Source organism: Erithacus rubecula, assembly GCF_903797595.1.
Source record: "Erithacus rubecula genome assembly, chromosome: 13".
Classification (NCBI taxonomy): Eukaryota; Metazoa; Chordata; class Aves; order Passeriformes; family Muscicapidae; genus Erithacus; species Erithacus rubecula.
In genome coordinates, this window is record NC_136665.1 from 303,564 (window position 1) to 322,694 (window position 19,131).

General features: G+C 43.4%; 1 protein-coding gene across 4 annotated transcripts; it reads left to right on the plus strand.

Annotated features, from left to right (window-relative positions):
- The first annotated feature begins 2,331 nt into the window (after positions 1-2,331).
- Positions 2,332-17,980, plus strand: CARD19 (caspase recruitment domain family member 19). 4 transcript variants are annotated; one of them, XM_079317517.1, is made up of 6 exons: positions 2,332-2,508; positions 7,686-7,828; positions 9,669-9,822; positions 13,144-13,203; positions 14,740-14,811; positions 15,518-17,980. In XM_079317517.1, exons 1-6 carry the CDS (start codon positions 2,490-2,492, stop codon positions 15,628-15,630), a joined length of 561 nt encoding a protein of 186 aa, XP_079173643.1. In that variant the 5' UTR covers positions 2,332-2,489; the 3' UTR covers positions 15,631-17,980. The 4 variants fall into 4 exon arrangements, with proteins under 4 accessions (XP_079173643.1, XP_079173645.1, XP_079173644.1 ...); XM_079317518.1 differs by lacking the exon at positions 2,332-2,508 and adding an exon at positions 4,908-5,016; XM_079317519.1 differs by lacking the exon at positions 13,144-13,203 and having other exon boundaries at positions 2,334-2,508.
- Positions 17,981-19,131: the final 1,151 nt, after the last annotated feature.

Consider the following 19,131-nt stretch of genomic DNA (forward strand, 5'->3'; position numbering starts at 1 on the left):
TTGTTAATCTGTTCATGATGTGAGGAAACAAGGTGGGGTTTTTTCTTGTTTTGTCCCTTTTGAGAGTATTGAGGGCCTAGCCCTTAAGAAATGGGAAGAGGGCAAATCTAACTTTAATAAGGGGAGAGAAGAAAATTTCAGAAATACCAGATGGAAGGGTTTCTCTGATCCCCAGAGGTGTAGAAAAAATGGTTAAACAATTCCTTCACAAAGAAGATACATCTCAATCAAGGACTAAAAAGAGTTATAGGCATGGGAGGGAGGTGTTCTGTCCTACTGGCAATATTATGCTAAAGGTACTCATGTGAAGGGTGACCAAGATATCCTTGATCCTGCCTCTCTGCAGCTCCTTTGGATTTTCTTCCTCTTTCCATTTCTATGATTATGTTCACTGAATTCCATTATTTAGTTCCGTGGTGGTTTATTTTTATTATGTGGCTTTAAATTGCAATAATATGACTGCAAGTGAAATAAATTCCCTGTTGGGATGTTTGGGTCAGCACTTTGTGTGAGCAGACAGCCTGGCTCCAGTCTGGACAAAGTGAAGCTGAATAATGTCGGAGAGGACAAAGTGCGCCCTTGAGCTGCCAGGGATGCATGCCATGGGAAGCACCCCAGAAGGCAGGTAAATTCACTGTCCGTGTGCCAAAGCACTACATGACTATCATTTATTTGGGCAGCTAACACAAGAGGCAGCAAAGTTACACCAAGGTAAGGAAGCAACACCCAAATTGTTTGTGTAAGATTTGTGGTTCGGCTTGCTCTGGGACTGTGCTTAGTTCTAATGGCTGCACCCCCTGGAGTTAACTTTATTGCTCATGCAAACATAACTTATTTTCAGAAGGGAAATAAGTGCTGTGCAGGAAGGAGATGAAAGCAACTGATAAAATAGACCTTTAAAACCTTGTAACCCTTAAATGTTTGTTTCCAGCTGGACTCAAGCTCATATTTCTGCTACAGAACATTTGCATTTCCTTGTGTATTTTGTGAAACTGATGGCTTGCACCCTGCTCACAAAAGTGTTTCCCACAGGACATATGTTGTATCTATGAGCTGGAGTCTGCAGTGGCTTCTAACCCATGCCCAGTACTGGTCTTTACTTCACATGGCTGTGGGTTCCATTCTGGCTGCATACCATCCTCTCCATCATTCCTGGCTTTGGGAGTCAGATGAGGTCCAGAGCTGGTGCAGGGATGACTTCCATGTGAGGACATGTACCCAAAGTGGCTTGTTCCCTTTCCACAGCTCTGAGGAATATCAGTTTGCCAAATCTGTCAACTGCTTATTTATACACCTATTTTAAGGGGAGGATGCTCTATAACAGCTTTATTTGCTTCCTGACTTCAAAGAATTTAATTGTTTGGTGTTTTTAAAAAATAATTAGTTAAGTACGTTTTCTCATGTGTACAACTTGATTTGTGCTTTACAAGGGATATGATAAGGAGCCAAGTGCAGCATTGAACACGTTTGTGAAGCTGGCTGTTCATTCTCCAGAATCTGTGCAATATTTACCAGGACTATTTGTGATTAGTATACATGGATCTATTCTACGTGCCCATTCTTCCCTTGTGCCAAAACAAGAGACACAATTTTTCCATTATCTGCATCATCTCCTTGTTTTCCTAATGCTGTTAAAATTTCCAAGAATAGGGTATCACTGAGCAGAATCAGGGGTGTGTAATCCACCAGGTACAAGGTGAATGCACAGGAAGTTAAAACTGACCAGAGGTTTCCAGACCTGTTGATGCTCCAGGCTATCATAGAATGTCCTTTGCTGAAGTGGGCCCTGAAGGGGTCATGGAGTCCAGCCCCTGGCCCTGCCCAGGCACCCCAACAATCACACCCTGTGCTTGCCTCTCTGGCAGAGCTGTCCAAATGCTCCTGGAACTCTGGCAGCCTCGGGCCGTGCCCATTCCCGGGGAGCCTGGGCAGTGTCCAACCACTCTGGGGGAAGATGATTTCATCCAAGTCAGTTCTGTTCCCATTTCACGGTTTGGCTTAACTGGTTGGGAATAAAGAGCTGAGAATTTGCAGCACAGCTTCTGCTTTTGTGTTTGGAGTCAGAGAACTTTTTTCTTCATCTCATTCTAACCAACCAAAAGTAATCATACCAATAATCATACTCTGACTATATAAATAAGACCGGGAAAAAAACACATTTTGCACACAAAGCAACTCAAGAAATTATTAGCACACACACAAAAAGCCTTCATAACTTTGAGTAAACGAACATCGTGGTTTTCAGATCTAATTGCACTCCCCCTAAAATCACCAGCAAATTGCTGCTGACTGCTGCGGCGCAGAGGAGCAGCCTCCCGTCGGTCCCGGCGGAGCTCTGCCGGCTGTCACAGCCGGAGTCGCTCCCTGTTTACTTTCGCTTCTCCAAGTTGCCCGTGACCTCTGCTTATCCCGGCAAGGAGGATTGCACTGCGGGCGCCCCGCATGGGCCGTGTGCCGGGCACGGCACATACCCACCCTGAAACCGATGGATGATGCTCTACAGAAGCTGTAAGTATACATTTTAACGAGGAATTTGGGCAAAACAGCGGCCTCGAGGTGCAAATCTGTGGGAACAGGAGCCAGACGGGCAGTGAGTCTGACGGGAGTGGCCAGCCCGTCACTGCCTTCATATTTTCCCCTTCTTAGAGCTTGTTTTTGTAAATTATTGACTAAAACTTGCTGAAGAGGGCCTAGTGCGCAATCTGAGCTTTTAAGAAATACTTTATTGTATTTTCTTAAGCACAAAGAAAGACTGTTAGAGGAACTGCTTGCGCTATCTGGATTCAATTTGCTGCTAAAGAGATTCAGTCCTCTGGCGGTGGGAAAATAACAAAGCGTATTGTGATTCAACAGTTAACAGATACAACAAAACACTACATGATGAGGTTGCCAGGACAAGGGTGATATTTAGTAAGTCAAATAATTAACTCAAATACATCGGTCGGTTTAGCGGGGGGTAAACAGTACTGGCTTTTGAGATTAGCTAAGCAGGAGATCAGTCTGCTGGGAAATAGAACGTTGTTGGGCAGGTCACTTCGCGTAGACCCTAAATTCGGAAACCCTAAAATGAGAACTTGGAAGGAAAGGCACTGGACTCTGTCAGGAAGGGAGGGTTCGCAGCGTGCCGCTCGCCCGGAGCGGTACGAGGTGCGTTTCTCGCCTCGCTGCTCGCGTCCCTCGCCGTGGCCGCGGCCGGGTGCGGCTTCCCCGCCTGGCTGTGCGCTGTGCCTGCCCGGGATGTGGTGCCACCGTGGGAGGGCGTTCGGGGCAGCCCCAGCCCGGTCCTTCCCTCCCGGGAACACGGGCACGGCGGCGGCCTCTGCTGCGGCCGTGTGGCTCCGCCAGGATCTGTCTGTGCCAGGCGAAGCTGACAGCGATCCTGCTGCACAGGTCATGCGTGCCACCGGCATGAGGAGGAGATATGTTTAACCTCTGCTTCGTGTGTATTTATCTGAGTCTGCAGGACAAAAATATCTCCAGGCAGTGTGGCGCTGTGCATCATAGCATTCCTGCGGGATTGATTTTCACTTCCACTTCACCCACTGTGCTTGGAATCACTGTGTGCTGAAAAACATTTAGATTTTTATTGGAGATTTCAGTCCATGTCACACTAAGGTGACCAGGTTTTCTGTTTAGTGGTTTAGATTCCAGTAGTTTGAAAAGTTCTAAAAGTTTTTAAATTTAAAATTTCTAAAATTTCTAAAGGGTTCCAGGGAAACTTTTTAGTAGAGCACAAAATGCAATGAATTCACAGAGGCATAGAGGTTATAAAAACAAATCCTCAGCATGGCATTCTCCCACTGTTTCTTACTATTAAGCAACCCCTCTTGCTATAATGTTTTAATATACATATGGAAGTGAATCATAGAATACAAAGAATGGTTTGGATTGGAAGGAACCTTACAGATCATCTTGTCCTAAACCCCTGCCTTGTACAGGGTCACTTTCCACTGCTCCAGGTAACTCAGCCCCATACAAAATAGTCCTTAAAATATATGACAAAAGGAATTACAAAATTCCGAGATCGTTTTCACAAGGTTTCTGTTTCTTTACTAAAATATTTTGCAAAAATCACACCAGTACAGACATGATCAAGGTGTCCACGTGCAGTAGTAACCATTTAAAAATATATTGTCGTGCTGTTAGGAAGATCTGGATTCCAAGAGGGCAAATACGATAAACTCAGGATGCTTATACTCGATCTTCTCAAGGATATGCACCATGAATGTCACAGCATTTGACAGTGCTTCAATCCTCTGCAGCATTTATCCTTAGCAAGACATATTCTCTTCCACTCCTTGCTAGGTAATTAATTGTTGATGAACTTCAGTGCATTTTAATTAAATTTAGTGACATTTAGTGAAATTTAGTGAAATGGCAAGTTTTACATCCAGAGGTTTGCTTGTACTTTTTCCCTCACAAAGTTAAATATCCAAATTAATTAGGTGCTTCACTGAAACCTTTTCTGTGAGAAGGCTGTCCCTGCTCCTTGGGCTCGAGTCTCTACCTGCCCAATGTACCTTACGTGTCCAGCTGCACTTAAATGCGCGTTGTGCTGCAGCGCGAGGAAAATACAAATTCTACATGGATGTTGTGAAGATGTAGACATGGTATTTTGGACAGTGTAATTACTTCTGGAAAAGGAAACCACGCCTTTATTAATTATTTAAATTTTAATTATTTTTAATTATTTAAAAATTCGTGGCTGTGCAAGTGTAAATTCATGCTTCTGCACGGGACGGCCTGGTGAGCACAGACATTTGAAGAACTGTTTTACTTGGAAGGAAGCTCAAAAAGAGATGAGAGCTCCGCAGCGGGTTCAGGAGGGCGTGCCCCGCCTCCCCTCGCCCCGGTACCGCCCCGGCTCCCCGAGGCCCTGCACTCCGTCCCCGGCAGCTCCGGAGGCGGTACCCGGCCCGGCCGCCCCGCCCCAGGCCCGGCTCGGCAGGAAGGCCGGAGGCCGCAGCCCGAAGGCTGCAGCCCGCGGGCCGGGCGGGGCCGGGAATGCCATGGCCGGTGAGTGCGGGACGGGCAAGGGCAGGGGACCTACGGCGGCTTGGAGACACCGCCGCGCCGCCGGGGCCGCAGGGGGGCCGCGGTATCTCCGCGCCGTCTCCGCGCCCAGCAGCGCGGTTTGGTGCGTCGGGGTGAGCGCGGCCGGGCCCCGCACGGCCGGGTCGGGCCGGGCGCTGGGGCAGTTGGCGTGCGGAGCCCCAGCCTGGTGTTTCCGTGTAGCCGGGCGGTGCCGCATTTCACACCCTGGCTGCGTGCTGTGTGGCCGCGAAATCTGCTGTTTACTCCTAGCCTCCATCCAGCTCGCTGGAATTGTGCCTCTACACCTGGGGAGCACACAGGTTTTCCTGGTGACACGGGAGCCCGGTTGTTTTAGCCATTGTATAGATCTTGGAGGACTGGGACTGTGTGTTATCTAATGTCACACTTTAGTATAAAATGCTGTTTAATATTTTGCTCGCTGAAGTTTTGCTACGTTTTCCTCTTCTCTTTTTAAAAAATAGTTCAAGTAAAAATTTACTGAAGTCTACAATTCCCTGACAGGTGGGTATAGCCAGGTGGATCCAGTCTCCTCCCAAGCACCAAGTGACAAGATGGGAGCTAATGGCCTCCTGTTGCACCAGGGAAGGCTTAGGTTGGATATTAAGGAAAATCTGTTAATCAGAAGGGTTGCCCAGGCCTGGTACAGGCTGCCCAGGGCAGTGGTGGGTCACCATCCCTGGAAATGTTCAAAATATGTGTGGATGTAGCACTCCAGGACATGGTTTAGTGCTGAACATGGTGATGGATTGAACATGGAATGCTGGTTGGAGTCAATAGCCTTAAGGCTTTTTTCCAACCTAAACGATTCTGTGATTCTCTTGGCTTGCTGTCAAAGACCCTTGACTCCTGACAGCTTACCAGTAGCACATGGCAGTGGATGAGAGTAGCAGGGGAGGGAAGCATCTTCTTTTTCGGCTCTCTGTCATCCTCCCAACCCAGAAGAGCAGACCAGTTGCTCTTCAGAGGGGCATTTGGTAATCAGTGCCATCTGATCATCAACATTTCTCTGTAGCCAGTCTCCTTCTTAAATCCTTGGCACCACTTTCTTGGGCTCTTGAAAGGGAAAAGCCAAAATTAAATTAATGTTAAGCTAACATTTTGCTGAGACTTTTGCCTCTTTTTCCTGAGATTCTTCTGGAAGGAGTTGTCATGGACACGTATGAATGGTTTGATCATCAGATCCAAGCCTTCCAGCTTTTGGTTGCCAGTATAATGTTTACTGTATAATGTTTATGAAAATCATCCAGGAGTTTTACAGGAAGTAGCAGCTCGTGTTTGCACTGCACAGCAGACAGCACTAAGGTTTCTGGAACGGATGTTTGCCAGTTCTGTCTTTTACAGAGAATGTCAAAGAGCTGCATTGGGTTTTGTGTCTGTTGTATTTAAACTTATCTCCTTAATGATCCTGTTTGTTTGCTTGATAAAATTTAGAAGGCTTTTAAGGGGGAAACCCAAGATTAAGCTGTAATAAAGATACAGTGGTGTGAGAGAAAGTGTCCAGAGTCCTTATGTAAATATTAGTGAAATTATTGATTGGGAATGTGTACCTGCCTGACTAACGGTGGTTGGCAGCATTTGTGCTCCCAGGGCCCAGGTGTGGATGTGAATGCTTGCATGTTCCAGTGTGGCAAGAAAGGGCTGATCTCAGCCTAAAAATTTGAAATACAGCTGTATTTATTAATTTACTGTGAGAAATATGAAGTGGCAGTGCAGGTCCTAAGGGCCCTGTGGCCTTATCCAGAATGGCAGTGAAAGTAGAAAGGAGAAATGTATGTGGGGGGATTGTGTGACAAACAAAATCCTGTTTGATGTTTCTTGTACAGAAAGCAGCATGAGGTTTTTTATGTTAAGAATAGTTAAGCAGGAAAAATTACAAAGGGATTTTGGCAACCAATATAACAGTTCTGTTATATCGGTTCTGTTTTGTGTTGTGGCAGTGGCTAGTGACAGCATTGAGGGACCACACACCTCACCACAGGCATATGTACAGGAGTGCAAGGGTTTGTCCAACATCCTGGCTGGTGCCAGCGCCTGGCATGTCCCTGCCTAGGTTAGGAATTGGGCCTGACAAACTCCCTGCAAACATTCTGCTGTTGAATCAGGAAGAGCTTAAGAAAGGGTGTCCTTGATGCTTTTTCTGCAGGTGCTCTAGCAGACGGTCTGGCACCTTATGGTCATGTATGATAAGTGTTTTTTAAGCCTTATTATTTCCAAGAGCAGAATCAGAGCATTCCATTGGATGGAAGAAGCTTCTTGCAGGTACCATAAATAATCTGACTTCTTACGGGATAGAGAATTTGCCTTTAGTGATTTATTAACTCTACGGCTATATTTGATTAAATATCCATCAGAGCTTGACTTCTAAATTATTTAGAGCCTTCTCCCTTTGTAAAGAGAGAGGCAGTTGGAGTAACCAGCCAGAAGTTTGTGTAATTTCAAATGTATGGGTCTTTGAAAGCACACGACAATGTTGTGTTTTCCTAACAGACAGCTTTCTAATATTAGGTGGCGGCGGTGGTGATAATTTTATTTTAGCTATTTAATCACTGGTAGGAAAATGAAATTTATAGAATCTAAAAATGACTTATTAATTAACTGCTGTGGTTTGTTCTCTGTTATTTTATCTCCAGATCAGTCATATTGTCATCGGCTGCAGCATGACATGTATTTCCTTACAAGCACTAGCCGGCTGAATGAACAAGTGGTTGATAAAATTGTTCTGCAGCTTAACAGAGTGTATCCCCAAATTCTTACCAATGAAGAAGCAGAAAAGGTAATTTGAGGAGTTTTGCCATATTTTTGACTGTTGTATTGCTTTTGTGGGTCATTAGCCTGGCTGCCGTCTCCCCAACACAGCTCTTGGTGCCACATGCAGTCAATCTGCCTCACCTCCTGCTTGCTGAACAGTTGTGTCTGGCATCTTCTGTAAGAGGAGCAATCACAGGGCTGGCATGTTCTGTGTGCCAAGTGGTCATGGGAGAGAACACTCTTCAGCAGCAGTTTTGTGCCAGTCTCTGCCATGCAATTGTGCAGCCAGTCCGTGGCAGGAGGGCGCCCATCCTGTGACCACATGCCTGGCGTGCCTATCTCCTCAAGAAGTGATGTGGAGTGGCACACCAGGTGATCTGTGCAACATCCATCTCTACCCACAAAATCATCTAGATTAGCTCAATCAGTTTTGGTAGCCAATTAATAATTTTAAGTATTGATAGATAAGTGGAGGGGTGTTAGTCCCACTAGTAAGTGTGGAGCTGTGGGAAGTGGATGGAGTAAATAACATCTTGCAGTGGTGCCAGCACGTATGGAGATGCCACCCTCCCTGACATGAAGCTTTCAAAAATGGTTAGCTCTTTTCAGGGAGAAAGGCTTCTGGTCTTTGTATGGAGACAAAATTAAAGTCAGCTAAGAACTTCCACAATCCTGCTTATAATAGTTTGTACTTGCCCTCTGCTGGCTTCATGTCTGCACGGAGTTTTGGTGTGTCAATATTTTAACATCAGGAAAAATAGGTCAGATTCTGCCATAATGAAACTCCATGAGGACAATTAGTGCTTTGTGGTGTAGAGCAGAGCTAGATCATTTACTGATCCAGTCTTGCCACTTCCCTCGGGAGCTTCAAAATAAATCTATAAAGAATTGAAACATGATTTGTGACTTCTGCACTTTGGCCTAAAGGAACAGATTTTTTATGAGCCTAGGCTATTTTGTATCAACTCTATTGAGTGTTTAGGAAGTTTATAATCTCAGCTGTATCTGGTAGACCCTGTGGGAATTTTGTCAGAATAAGGAGTGTTGTGTAAGATCTGTAGCATTCCTGTCCCCCTTGAGCAGCAATTGTTCCTAACTCAGTATCCTCCAAAGGTTATCCACTGTGCTGCTATGAAATATGATGCTTTACTGAGAATGACTTTGGATTTTTTCCAAATGAATTGAAAGAAGTTTGATGTGTAAGACTAGGGATGCATTTTCCTTCTTTTTTAAAGTCTTCTAATACTCATCATGCTTAGCACTGCAGAAAAAAATGTGTTTTCCTCTGCAGCTGTTTGCCAACCTGAGTAATTGGAGTTTGTGCCTATTGAAGTGGATACACAGCAGTTAATTGTGCCAGAAACAATAAAAAACAATGAAATATAAAATCTTGGGATGATGAACACTCCAGTATTGGGACTAGGATAAACAGTATAAAGTGCCTTTACAGGGATCATTACTAGGCAGCTAAGGGCAAACTTGAAAGCATCAAGCTTTATTTCCAATTTTAAGATTTTCTGAAATATTCTATCTGCAATTGTTGGAATTAAACTTTAGAATGGCAAGTACCGTGTCAGCTTAGATATGGGGAGGACATCAAATGCAGAGTGTCTTTCACTTGATCAGGACAGAAAAAAGTAGGAGAGGCAGAGGCAATATGCTCTCCATCTGACAGTGCTGACCACATGGAGCTCAGTGCTGTGCAGTGTACGTATGTTCTTTTTAGGTTGCCCTTTTTGGCCCATTCTTTTAGTAAATATCAAAGAAGCTTCATAAATTTGTTCCCTGGCATAGTGATGTAAAACTGGTCTTTTAATCTTTCTTCTGTTTTAATCTCTTTTCTGATGAATGCTTTTCTCTTACAGTTCAGGAACCCAAAGGCTTCACTCCATACCAGACTCTCAGATCTGTTAAAGCACCTCCAAAAGAAAGGAGACAGACACTGTCAGGAGTTCTACAGGGCTCTACAGATCAATGCTGAACAGCTGTTTAATGACCTGCCAAGCAGGAAAATCTTGAGTAAGTTGACTTGTAGGTTGATTGAGTCGTGGATTTCCTCACCAGTGTATTACAAAACCTAATTTCAAATGCAATGTAGGTCATTTAAACAACCTAAACAGGTTATGAATAATATAAATAAACAAGTTACTTAAATAATTTTTGGGGTATGCCATAATTCCTTCTGACTTGAGTTTTCCAAAAGCTGTAAGGAGATTTTGTAATGTAAAATTATAATTACCTTCATTTTGTCTTTCATTTTGAAAGAAGCAATTTGTGCCTACCCAGAACATACTTGTGGAAGACCATTTTCTTTCCTGCAAGGGGAGGCTGCACAGTTACCTCCCATCCATACCTGAACACTTTTGAACTGGGGAAGTCTGGGCCCATCCTCTGTCAGAATCTCAGATGAGTCACAATCCAATTGACTGAGCCTCACAGCAGCTTGAAGGCAATGCTTTGTTCTCATGTTCACCTTGCAGAAGTTGTGCACTTTGGGGAACAGGCTCTTCAATCAAATTATCGTGGAGCTATCATTTTTACTTGGATAAAGCTCAAGAAACAGGTTTTTCAGCCAGGCTGATTAGCAGTTAGCAGCCAGCCTTTTAAAATTAAGAACAGTTTGAGAAGTCTTGGTGTAGTCACTAAGAATAAAATTTCAAGACTGTTTTGATGTTTAGGATTTGAAGCTTTTTTAATGTTCAATATCATGTTCGACAAGCCATTTTTGAAAATGTATCTTTACAAGGAGACTTGGATAGGGTCTGTGGGATGTTTCACTCAGCTGTAGCAGAAACATGCTCATCCTTCCATTTACATGGTGACTCTGAGCTTTCCTCATGTAGCCATGAGTAGTCAGGGTTAGGGTTTCTCATGTTCAGACTCTGCATAGCAAATACCTGTGCTAGAAGTGCTTAATGTTAAACATACAGCTCCTTATGGCACCTGAAAACTGTTTACTGCTGCTGCAAACTGCTGACTTCAGTAACCATCAAAAGTCATTGAATTCTCTGTTATCTCAGTATACTCTTTAATGTTACCATCCTTAGAAGGATGAGGATAATGTGAAGAACTGAGTTAAAACATCACTGTGTGCCGAGGCTCAGCAGTTTCTTTCTGTTGACCTAAGAAATAAATATTGAGATGATTGTCTTAATATGCTTGCTGCTTCTTAGAGTTCTTCTTAGAGTGATTAAAACAAATATCTGCATTCTGGATTGAATGGTCAAGAAACATCTGTGCAGTTTTTTAAGCTAAAACTGCAAACACTTTTATGTTTCAGGAGAAGCTCCTTTATCAATATGAGGAGTAACTTCTCATTTAAGTGAGCTTGGACATTTTCAATATTAAAGGCATTATCCTTCAGACCTCCAACATGCACAGTTTGTTACTTGAATGTTTCTCCTTGGAAGTGCTCAAGGAGTGAGCACTCCAAGATCTGTGGGGTCTTGAGCACCCTGGTCAGTGGAGGGTGTCCCTGCCCTTGGCAGGAGGTTGGAACTGGATGGTGGTCTTCAGGGTCCCTTCCAACTCAGATCATGAAATCATTCTATAATGCTCTTAGCAGTAGTTGTTAAATTTGGCACAAAGCATTTACAGAATTGCCACTGGGATTTTTAAATGTTAAGAAAGAAGAGAATCCCTAACATGGTGATTTTCTTCTAAATTCAGGCTGAGCTGAAACAAGCAGCATTACAGCAGGTGGAGAAATCACTGTTGAGAACATGGATGAATCAAGGCTAAGACAGAGTTCTGCAGTAGATTACATGCAGCTGTACCTAGGACAGATTTTTTTCAACAGAGGAAATACTTTCAAATATTTATTTTTCATTTTTAAGACAGCTTTAAAATTTATGCTAGAACAAAATTTCTTTGCTTGAAATGTAAATTGCCAGTGAAATGGTAATGTCTAAACATTCCCACTAGAGGGGGTGTGAGGCACACGACGTGGGCAGCCTCGGAGCTGTTGAAGCAAACGGGATTCTCCAAGGGCCATTGAAAAGATCAAAAAATGTTTTTATTTCTCTCCATGCTGACATAGACTAAAATGATAAAGGCTCGGATCAGCCCCACGCAGCAATAGAAATGGCAGAGATTTGTCTATGCTGTCCTGTGCAGTGTGAGGGTTCCCTAGCTGGAATTCCTAGGGAGGACCTCAGCCCTCCAAGGGGCAGGCTGGGTGTGGCTTTGCAGCAATCCTTGCTGTTCCAGTGACTCTCAGGCTTCACAGGGAAGGGCTCCAGAGGCTTCTGTGCTGCTCCAGGGCCATGGTGTGTTTCCCCATGGGGAGGTATATCCTTAGCAGGGGAGATGGATGTTTCCCTGTTGCTGCCTGGGTGGACAGAGCAGTTTTTGAGGCACCTCTCCTAGATCCTGGTGTCATGTAAAAGGAGAGCAGTTGAAATTCTTCCCTATTGACAGCCAAATTCAGAGCTCTTACTTTTTTCCTTTCATTTTTTAATCCTCCTAACCATTTGACAGTTGGACTTGGTGATCATAGAGGTGTTTTCCAGCCTTTATAATTCTGTGGTTCCATGACTACCAAAAAGTGTGGCTAAAACAGTGTTGCAATTTGTGATGTGTTAGGGAAAGTCACTCGTCTGCCATGCGTGGTGACAGCTGTGCATGCCCCTTCTGCAGACATTGTGATCTCCACATCTGTGTGGCACAGGCAGATCTGAAAGGGTCTTTCTGCCCAGACTAGAAACTACTGAACACCTTGTCCTAAGGCCAGCTTCCTTTTCTACCTGAATTTGCAGAAGGATTGAGGCCAAAATTACTTATACCAAATGTTAGCCTGTAGAACCTACAGAGTTTTAAAGAAACTGGGCATGTCTTCAGCTGAGACCTGCATTTAGTAAATAATCTGCAACAAGTTTTTTCTATGTGCTTTACCTGCTAAGTACATCAATGCCCAGAGATTTGCTCAACAGCAAAGAATGGTGATACATTAAATGATAGAGGTCTTTTCAGATTAGTGCATCTGTTAACAAAGAGGTTGTATGTATTACCATGAAAATTGCTGGTATTGTGAAGGATTAACTCCTGCTTTCCTAACTTGGGAAACAAGTGTAATGTTATTAATGTAGTCAGTGCTTAAGCACTTAAGATCAGAGGTGGGGCTTATTTGTAGTTACATTCAGATGATTCTCTGCCTGTGTCTTTTGGTCAGTCCAGCTTTAACTCTAGCAATGGTTTACCATTGGCTGGGTTAATAGTTTATGTCAATATTGGATATTTTTTCAGAAATGTGTTGTTTTGTATCATTTTGCATGTGCTGATTGTGTTTGTTTGTTTGCTTGAGCTGAGTACTAACTTTTCATGTGTTGCTTTTATTTCTAGAAATCCCAGATCCCACAGAGATAGACACTGACAAGGAGCAGTATATGCTAAATGACAGGGGTAAATAAATCATACAGTGTCACCAGATGGAATGGCTTTTCAGATTATGATGCAATTTATTATATCATGTAATTTGCACTTCATATAGCAAGTACTTTGGATTATGATGTCTTTACTGTTACAGATTAAGTAGAATTAATGGAGGAAAAGATACTGAGCTACTGTCGAGGAAACCGGTGCCAGGAAATTGAAGAGATTGTTGAGTTTAATCAATATTTACAATGATATTACTTACACAGCTAAACTCTTAATTTCCTCTGATTTTTTTAATGCCTGAACAGTAAGGTCTATTCACTTTGCATAAGGCCATCAATAACTTTTTGATCTGACTTTCAATTTTTTTTCAATTTTTTTAAGCTCTCAATTTAACTGCAAATCATTTGAAGGCAATGACAGAAAGGAAGGAAAAGCTTAAATATATTTTCCTTAGGAAAATATTTTAATTATATTCATCTTACTTTGTTAAATGCCAGATTACAGAGTCAAGTATTTTTTTCATGGCAAGATATTGTGAAAGGAAGATCTGAAATAAAGATGAAGAGTTCTCTCAATTTGTAATGAACTATTTTATCATTTAAGTTCAGTATTTTATTTATTAGATACAGTAAGGAGAGATTCAAAGCACCTTCTATGAATTATGCCTTTTTTTGCTGTCCTGAGAGCAAACTGAAATAAGTAGCAGAAACACCATTTACTTCAATGTATATTTTTGTCTGTAGTAGTGGTGTTTCTCTGAATATTGAACCAAATTGCTGTTCAGACTTTCCACATTGCTGCTGCTGTCTGCAGCATAACAGTACAGAATGAACAGAAAAAGTGCTTGGAAATAAGAAAATGAAGTAATATTGTATTTTATTTTTACTTACTACTTTTTTTTTCCCTGAGCTGGAGACTAGAGATTGTTTGGCCTCTAGGCACCCTGCTTGGGAGGTTACATGCCAAGGACCAACCAAATCCTTGCTCCTTTGCTCTTTCTCCAGTGTCCACACAGTCAGCTCCAGGAATTTGTGGAGGCAGTATGCTTGTCCTTAAATTGATAGGTGTAGCTTAATTGTATCTACAAATCGAGGTGTAGTTGAATTGCATCTCTGTTTCTACCGAGATAGTAGCTACAAATAGAGTATTAGATAATAAAGGAGCAGGTATAAATCTTTATGCTGTTTTGTCAGTGGATAAGTATGAATTAGAAAGGCTTTATTGAACATCAGTACTGACCATCATCATTAAACTGTGTATAATTCCAGGCAGTTTCCAGGAGATTTAGTTTGGAAACTTTTGCTTAAATACCATAGGCTGTAGCTAGATGAGCAAAGTGGAACAGGGAATGGTGGCAAAGCAACTGTAGTAAAAATTAATTGCAGTCTAGTAAGTGTGCTTCACAGTACATTAGCTACAGAACATACAGAATTGTGAGTATGTTAGCTTCATTTAAATATGCTTAATTATGCATATTGATAGGAATTGGTGATTTATGAACTGAGCTAAACTTCTGCTGCCTTGCTCTGTCTCAGTGTGTTTCTTTGCCGTTTTCTGTAGGCCCGGTGTTTTTCCTGGCGTGTTTCAGCATGGCTGCCGGACTGGCCCTGTTCTGGTACTGCTGTAACTCAGGTGAGCTGCTCAGGGCTTTCTCCTGGCTGCCTTGCCTCAGCAGGCATGGAATGAGCTGGGCTTCTTATCTGACAGGGATCCCTAACAGGGTGGGTCAAGGTGTCATCATTCATTAATGAGCTCCGGATACAAATTGCACGGCAGACATGCTATGGTATAAATAATAGATATTTTGCCTACAGAGGATGCCACAAATAGGGGCTCCTTTTAAAGACAGTAGTCATGTTAGCTCCCTATAGCAATGGGTCATGATTTCCAGCAGTCATGAGACAGACCCAAAACCTTTTGGGTCCCAGAACCCTTGGAAGCTTGGTGGAAGCCTGACTAGTATCAGGGCTGGGGCATGCAGGCTGGATTTGCTGAATCCCAGTAGCTACAGCTGTCCCTGTGCTGTTGGCTCTGGGTGTTGGCTCTGCCTGCCCCCTGATGGTCACCTGCTCCACACCATCCAGTGCTGTGCTCAGGTGTGAAGTTGCCTCCTTCCCTAACTGACCAATCTCCTCTTCCTGTCTGAACTTGCAGCAGGGAATCTGAACAGATTCCTTGTTCGCCTGTCTTGACAGTTGATTTCTACAAATTGAAGAAAATGGGCTTTCCTCTAGAGTTATTTTCAGTTGGTTTTTATTTTTTGCAGATGCTGCTTCTTAGATAAAATGAAATTTAACTGTGTTCACTTTATCTTTTTCCTCTCATCATTCTGTTGTAGAAACACAAGTCATAGGAAGAGCCAGAAGAATCTTGGGCTTTTCTCCTATTATCATAGGAAGGCATGTTAGAAATATTTGTATGTTATATTTGGAAGACATGTCAAGAAATTAAGGAAAAGCCGTCTTTTTGCTTGTCTGTACAGTACACCGGCCATTGGTGCATAAAAATGTCCTATACTCATACCAAAGATTTTATTAGCTAGCTTCATCAATAATTGCCTTGCCTCCAGTTGTATTCAGAATTTCAGCTATAAATGTCCTTCTTTATGGGAATGGACCATTTATTTTTGTAAATGCTTAAAGTATTTATCATTTGTATAAAGAAATATTTTTATTACAAGCTTTAAAATGATCTCTTAAGTGAACATGGGTCTGAAGTCATGTTCGTATATATGTTTTCTATACTGGAATGAAGGATCACAACTGTTTGAAGAAGTCTGGCCTTTCTTATGTGAGAATTAATTTAGGAAAACAACTTAAACACATGCACTCAAAGCCTTACTAAGAAATGGATCTCTGTCTCAGAATTGTCTGTTTTGTCTGGATCCTTTCTAATCAGTGCCTCAGCTCAAGTGGGCAGTGGCACCTGTGAAAAGTTTATGGGGGCCAGTTCCCTTCATGTGTGCCTTGTATTCACTGTGTCTTCTGATTCCCTGTTGGTGCCTCATCCCAGCCTGCCTTGTTTCCAGTCATGCTTAGCTGCTGGTCCTGGTTTGCATGCCCTGGAGCTGGTGCAGGCTGATTCCCAGTCCATGGGGTGTTCCAAGGACTGGAATGTCTGACCTGAAGCACTTCAGACTACCAAGAAAGTGTTCCAGATTAATTTAGCTTTCCCTTTCCCAGTGAAGTGAATGGAGGCTCTGCAGTGAGACCTGGAAAATTGGATGGCTGGGCAATCACCAACCCAGTGAAGTTTAACAGGGGAAAGTGCCAGATTGTGCACCTGAGATGGGGCAGCCATGGATGTATGAGCAGGCTGGAGAATGAGATGCTGGAGAGCAGCACTGTGCAAAGGAACCTGGGAATCATGGTGGATGGAAATTGCATATAGTCAGCAGTGCCCTGGCAGCCAGGGGACACATCTCTGTCCTGAGGAGCACCAGGCCCAGCATGGCCAGTCAGGCCAGGGAGGGATTGTCTCACTCTGCTCTGCTCTGGGGCAGCCTCACTTTGAGTGCTGAGGCCAGTTCTGGCACCACAGTATAAGATAATAAACTACTAGAGAGCTTCCAAAGGACACTTCAGGGATGGGGCAGCAACAGCTTCTCTGGGCAACCTGTGCCAGGGCTGGGGAAAGAATTCTTTCCCAGGATGGTACAGGAAAGTTTACTATGGCTAGGGCTGTATATCTTCCTTTCCTAAGGCTGCTTGAGATGACAGTGTCTCTCAGGGAAAAAAATTACCCAGAATGAGCTATGCCAAGGGTTAAAGCTGGAAGGAGAAAGAAAAGGTGAGTCTTGGTTCATCCTAGTTTTAAACAACAGCAAAGAATAGAAAGCAATCTGTTCCTTCATTAGTACCAGTTATCAACTTGAAAAGTGAAGTTCTGTCTGCCTATAAAATTAGCATGTGCATAGATTGGGAGACATTCTTTTTCTTGGAATATTTTGCTTCTCTGCAAGCACATCTATACAGCACTTATGTACAGTGATAATTCCATTTTCAGCTCCTGGAGGAAGCACATATCCATCTGCATAGGAGTCAGGTCCTTCTGGGCTTCATCCTTCTTGGATGAAGCTGTTTAGCTGCAGAATTCCAGTTTCCCTAGCAAGCCAAGAATAGTTAGGCCTTCGCTGCTGAAACTGTGCTGGTATTAATGTATGAATGTGCTTCACTCTTTGTGCAGGGAAGATGTCATGGCTAGGTTGTAGGTGGTTCCATGCTCCAGGCAGAAGTTGTACAGGAGCTAAGAAACTACTGGCCTGAGCCATGGAAATGGTTAAGGCTGACTGACAGGACCATCTGTGTGCGGAGAGCCAGGATAGTGATAGATCCTACAAAGAATTTGCACAATTCCATTTATAACCAGACTGCTATTTAGAGGACTTGGTGATGTGCCTGATGAGCTGGAGTGGGAATGAAGGGATGATTCATTCTGGGATGCACTGGGCTGCTTTACAGCTGCTTGATGGAGTTTGCAGTTAAAAGTGCCTTTGCCAAGGCAAAGTTATTTCTTTTGTTTCTTTCATTTGTCATTATTTTTCTCATACTGTAATAAATTGAAAACATATTTGGTCAAAATATGCCATCATGGAAGCTTTTCCCTGCCATTTTGTGTGTGCAGATGCTATCCATGTTATGCCATGTCTTGGCTGTGCTGCCAGGAATCAATTTGCTGCACTTCACAGGGCCTGTGTCCTGTTGTAATTTCTCTGAAAGTACATCTTGAACGTTGAAGAAATTAATGTATTTCTTTTTTAATGAGATGAAGCTGGCAATTGAAATAAAATCTGAGAGAAGAATGCTGCTGTTTTTCTTGTAGTTAATGCTCTGTTCTTCCTTGCAGAAGTGCCCCTTGGTTGTTGCTCTCCTGTGGCTGCCATCGACCCCTCCTGGGCTCTGGCCTTTCATGGTTAAATTTTTCCTGGGTATTTGCACCAGGATTTTTAACATTTTCACCTGATTTCAAAATTGCAGTTTTTCTGCTTAGCTTGTTTAGAGATCTGGAGTTAACAGGACTCATTGGTTCAAAGACTGGGTGTCTTTGGGTTAATCCTTGATTTTGTGTCGTTTTGGGAATTCCAAGGGTCACTGCCCATGAAGCCTTGGAAGCACAGTGGTGCTTGCTGTAAAGGGACTTTGGACACACAGTTCATTTTAAGTGCTACTTTGACCACCCAAAAAGGGACTTAATGTAAAGGAAAGCATGCAGACAGTTTTGTTACTGACCTGTTCTATTGCATAAGGGGGAACTGCTCGCCTGGGTGCCTCTATGAGCAGTGTTAATAATCCCACCAAAGGAACTTGTTGCTGTAGCAGGAAAATCATGGGATCATAGAATTGTTAAGGTTGGAAAAGGCCTCTTAAGATAATTGAGGCCAATCTGGCACCACCACCATGTTCACCACTAAACCATGTCCTGAAGGGCCGCATCCACATGTTTTTTAAACACTTCCAGGAATGGTGACTTCACCACTGCCCTGGGCAGCTTCTGCCAGGGCTGGACAGCCCTTTCTGTGAGGAAATATTTGCTAATATCAAATTGTCCAAGTTTGGGACAAATTTTAGGAAAAAGACCTCCAAAGGGTCCCCTCCCCCCCTTACAATTCCTTCCTTCACCAAGCTCGGAAAAAATTTTCTTCAGGGGAAAGTGGAAAAAACTTTTTTATTAACAAAATACAAAAGAAACACTTCCCAGCACAGACCCAGATTGAGATGAACTCGGCAGATCTTCGCCGGGAAGGGCAGCAGAGCTTCTTTGGCAGACTTCCAGAGGTGGTCTCCGAAGTTCAGATCCGTTTCCTCTGGAGCCGGTGCAAATCTTAGGGATGGGGGGGGGGGAAAGGGAGAGGGGCAGTTTAGGCAGCCGGGGGGGAGGAAAAGCAGCTGAAGCAGCGGAGGGGAGGGGGGCAGGGGGGCAGCAGAAGCAGCGGCAAAAGCAGCAGCAGAAGCA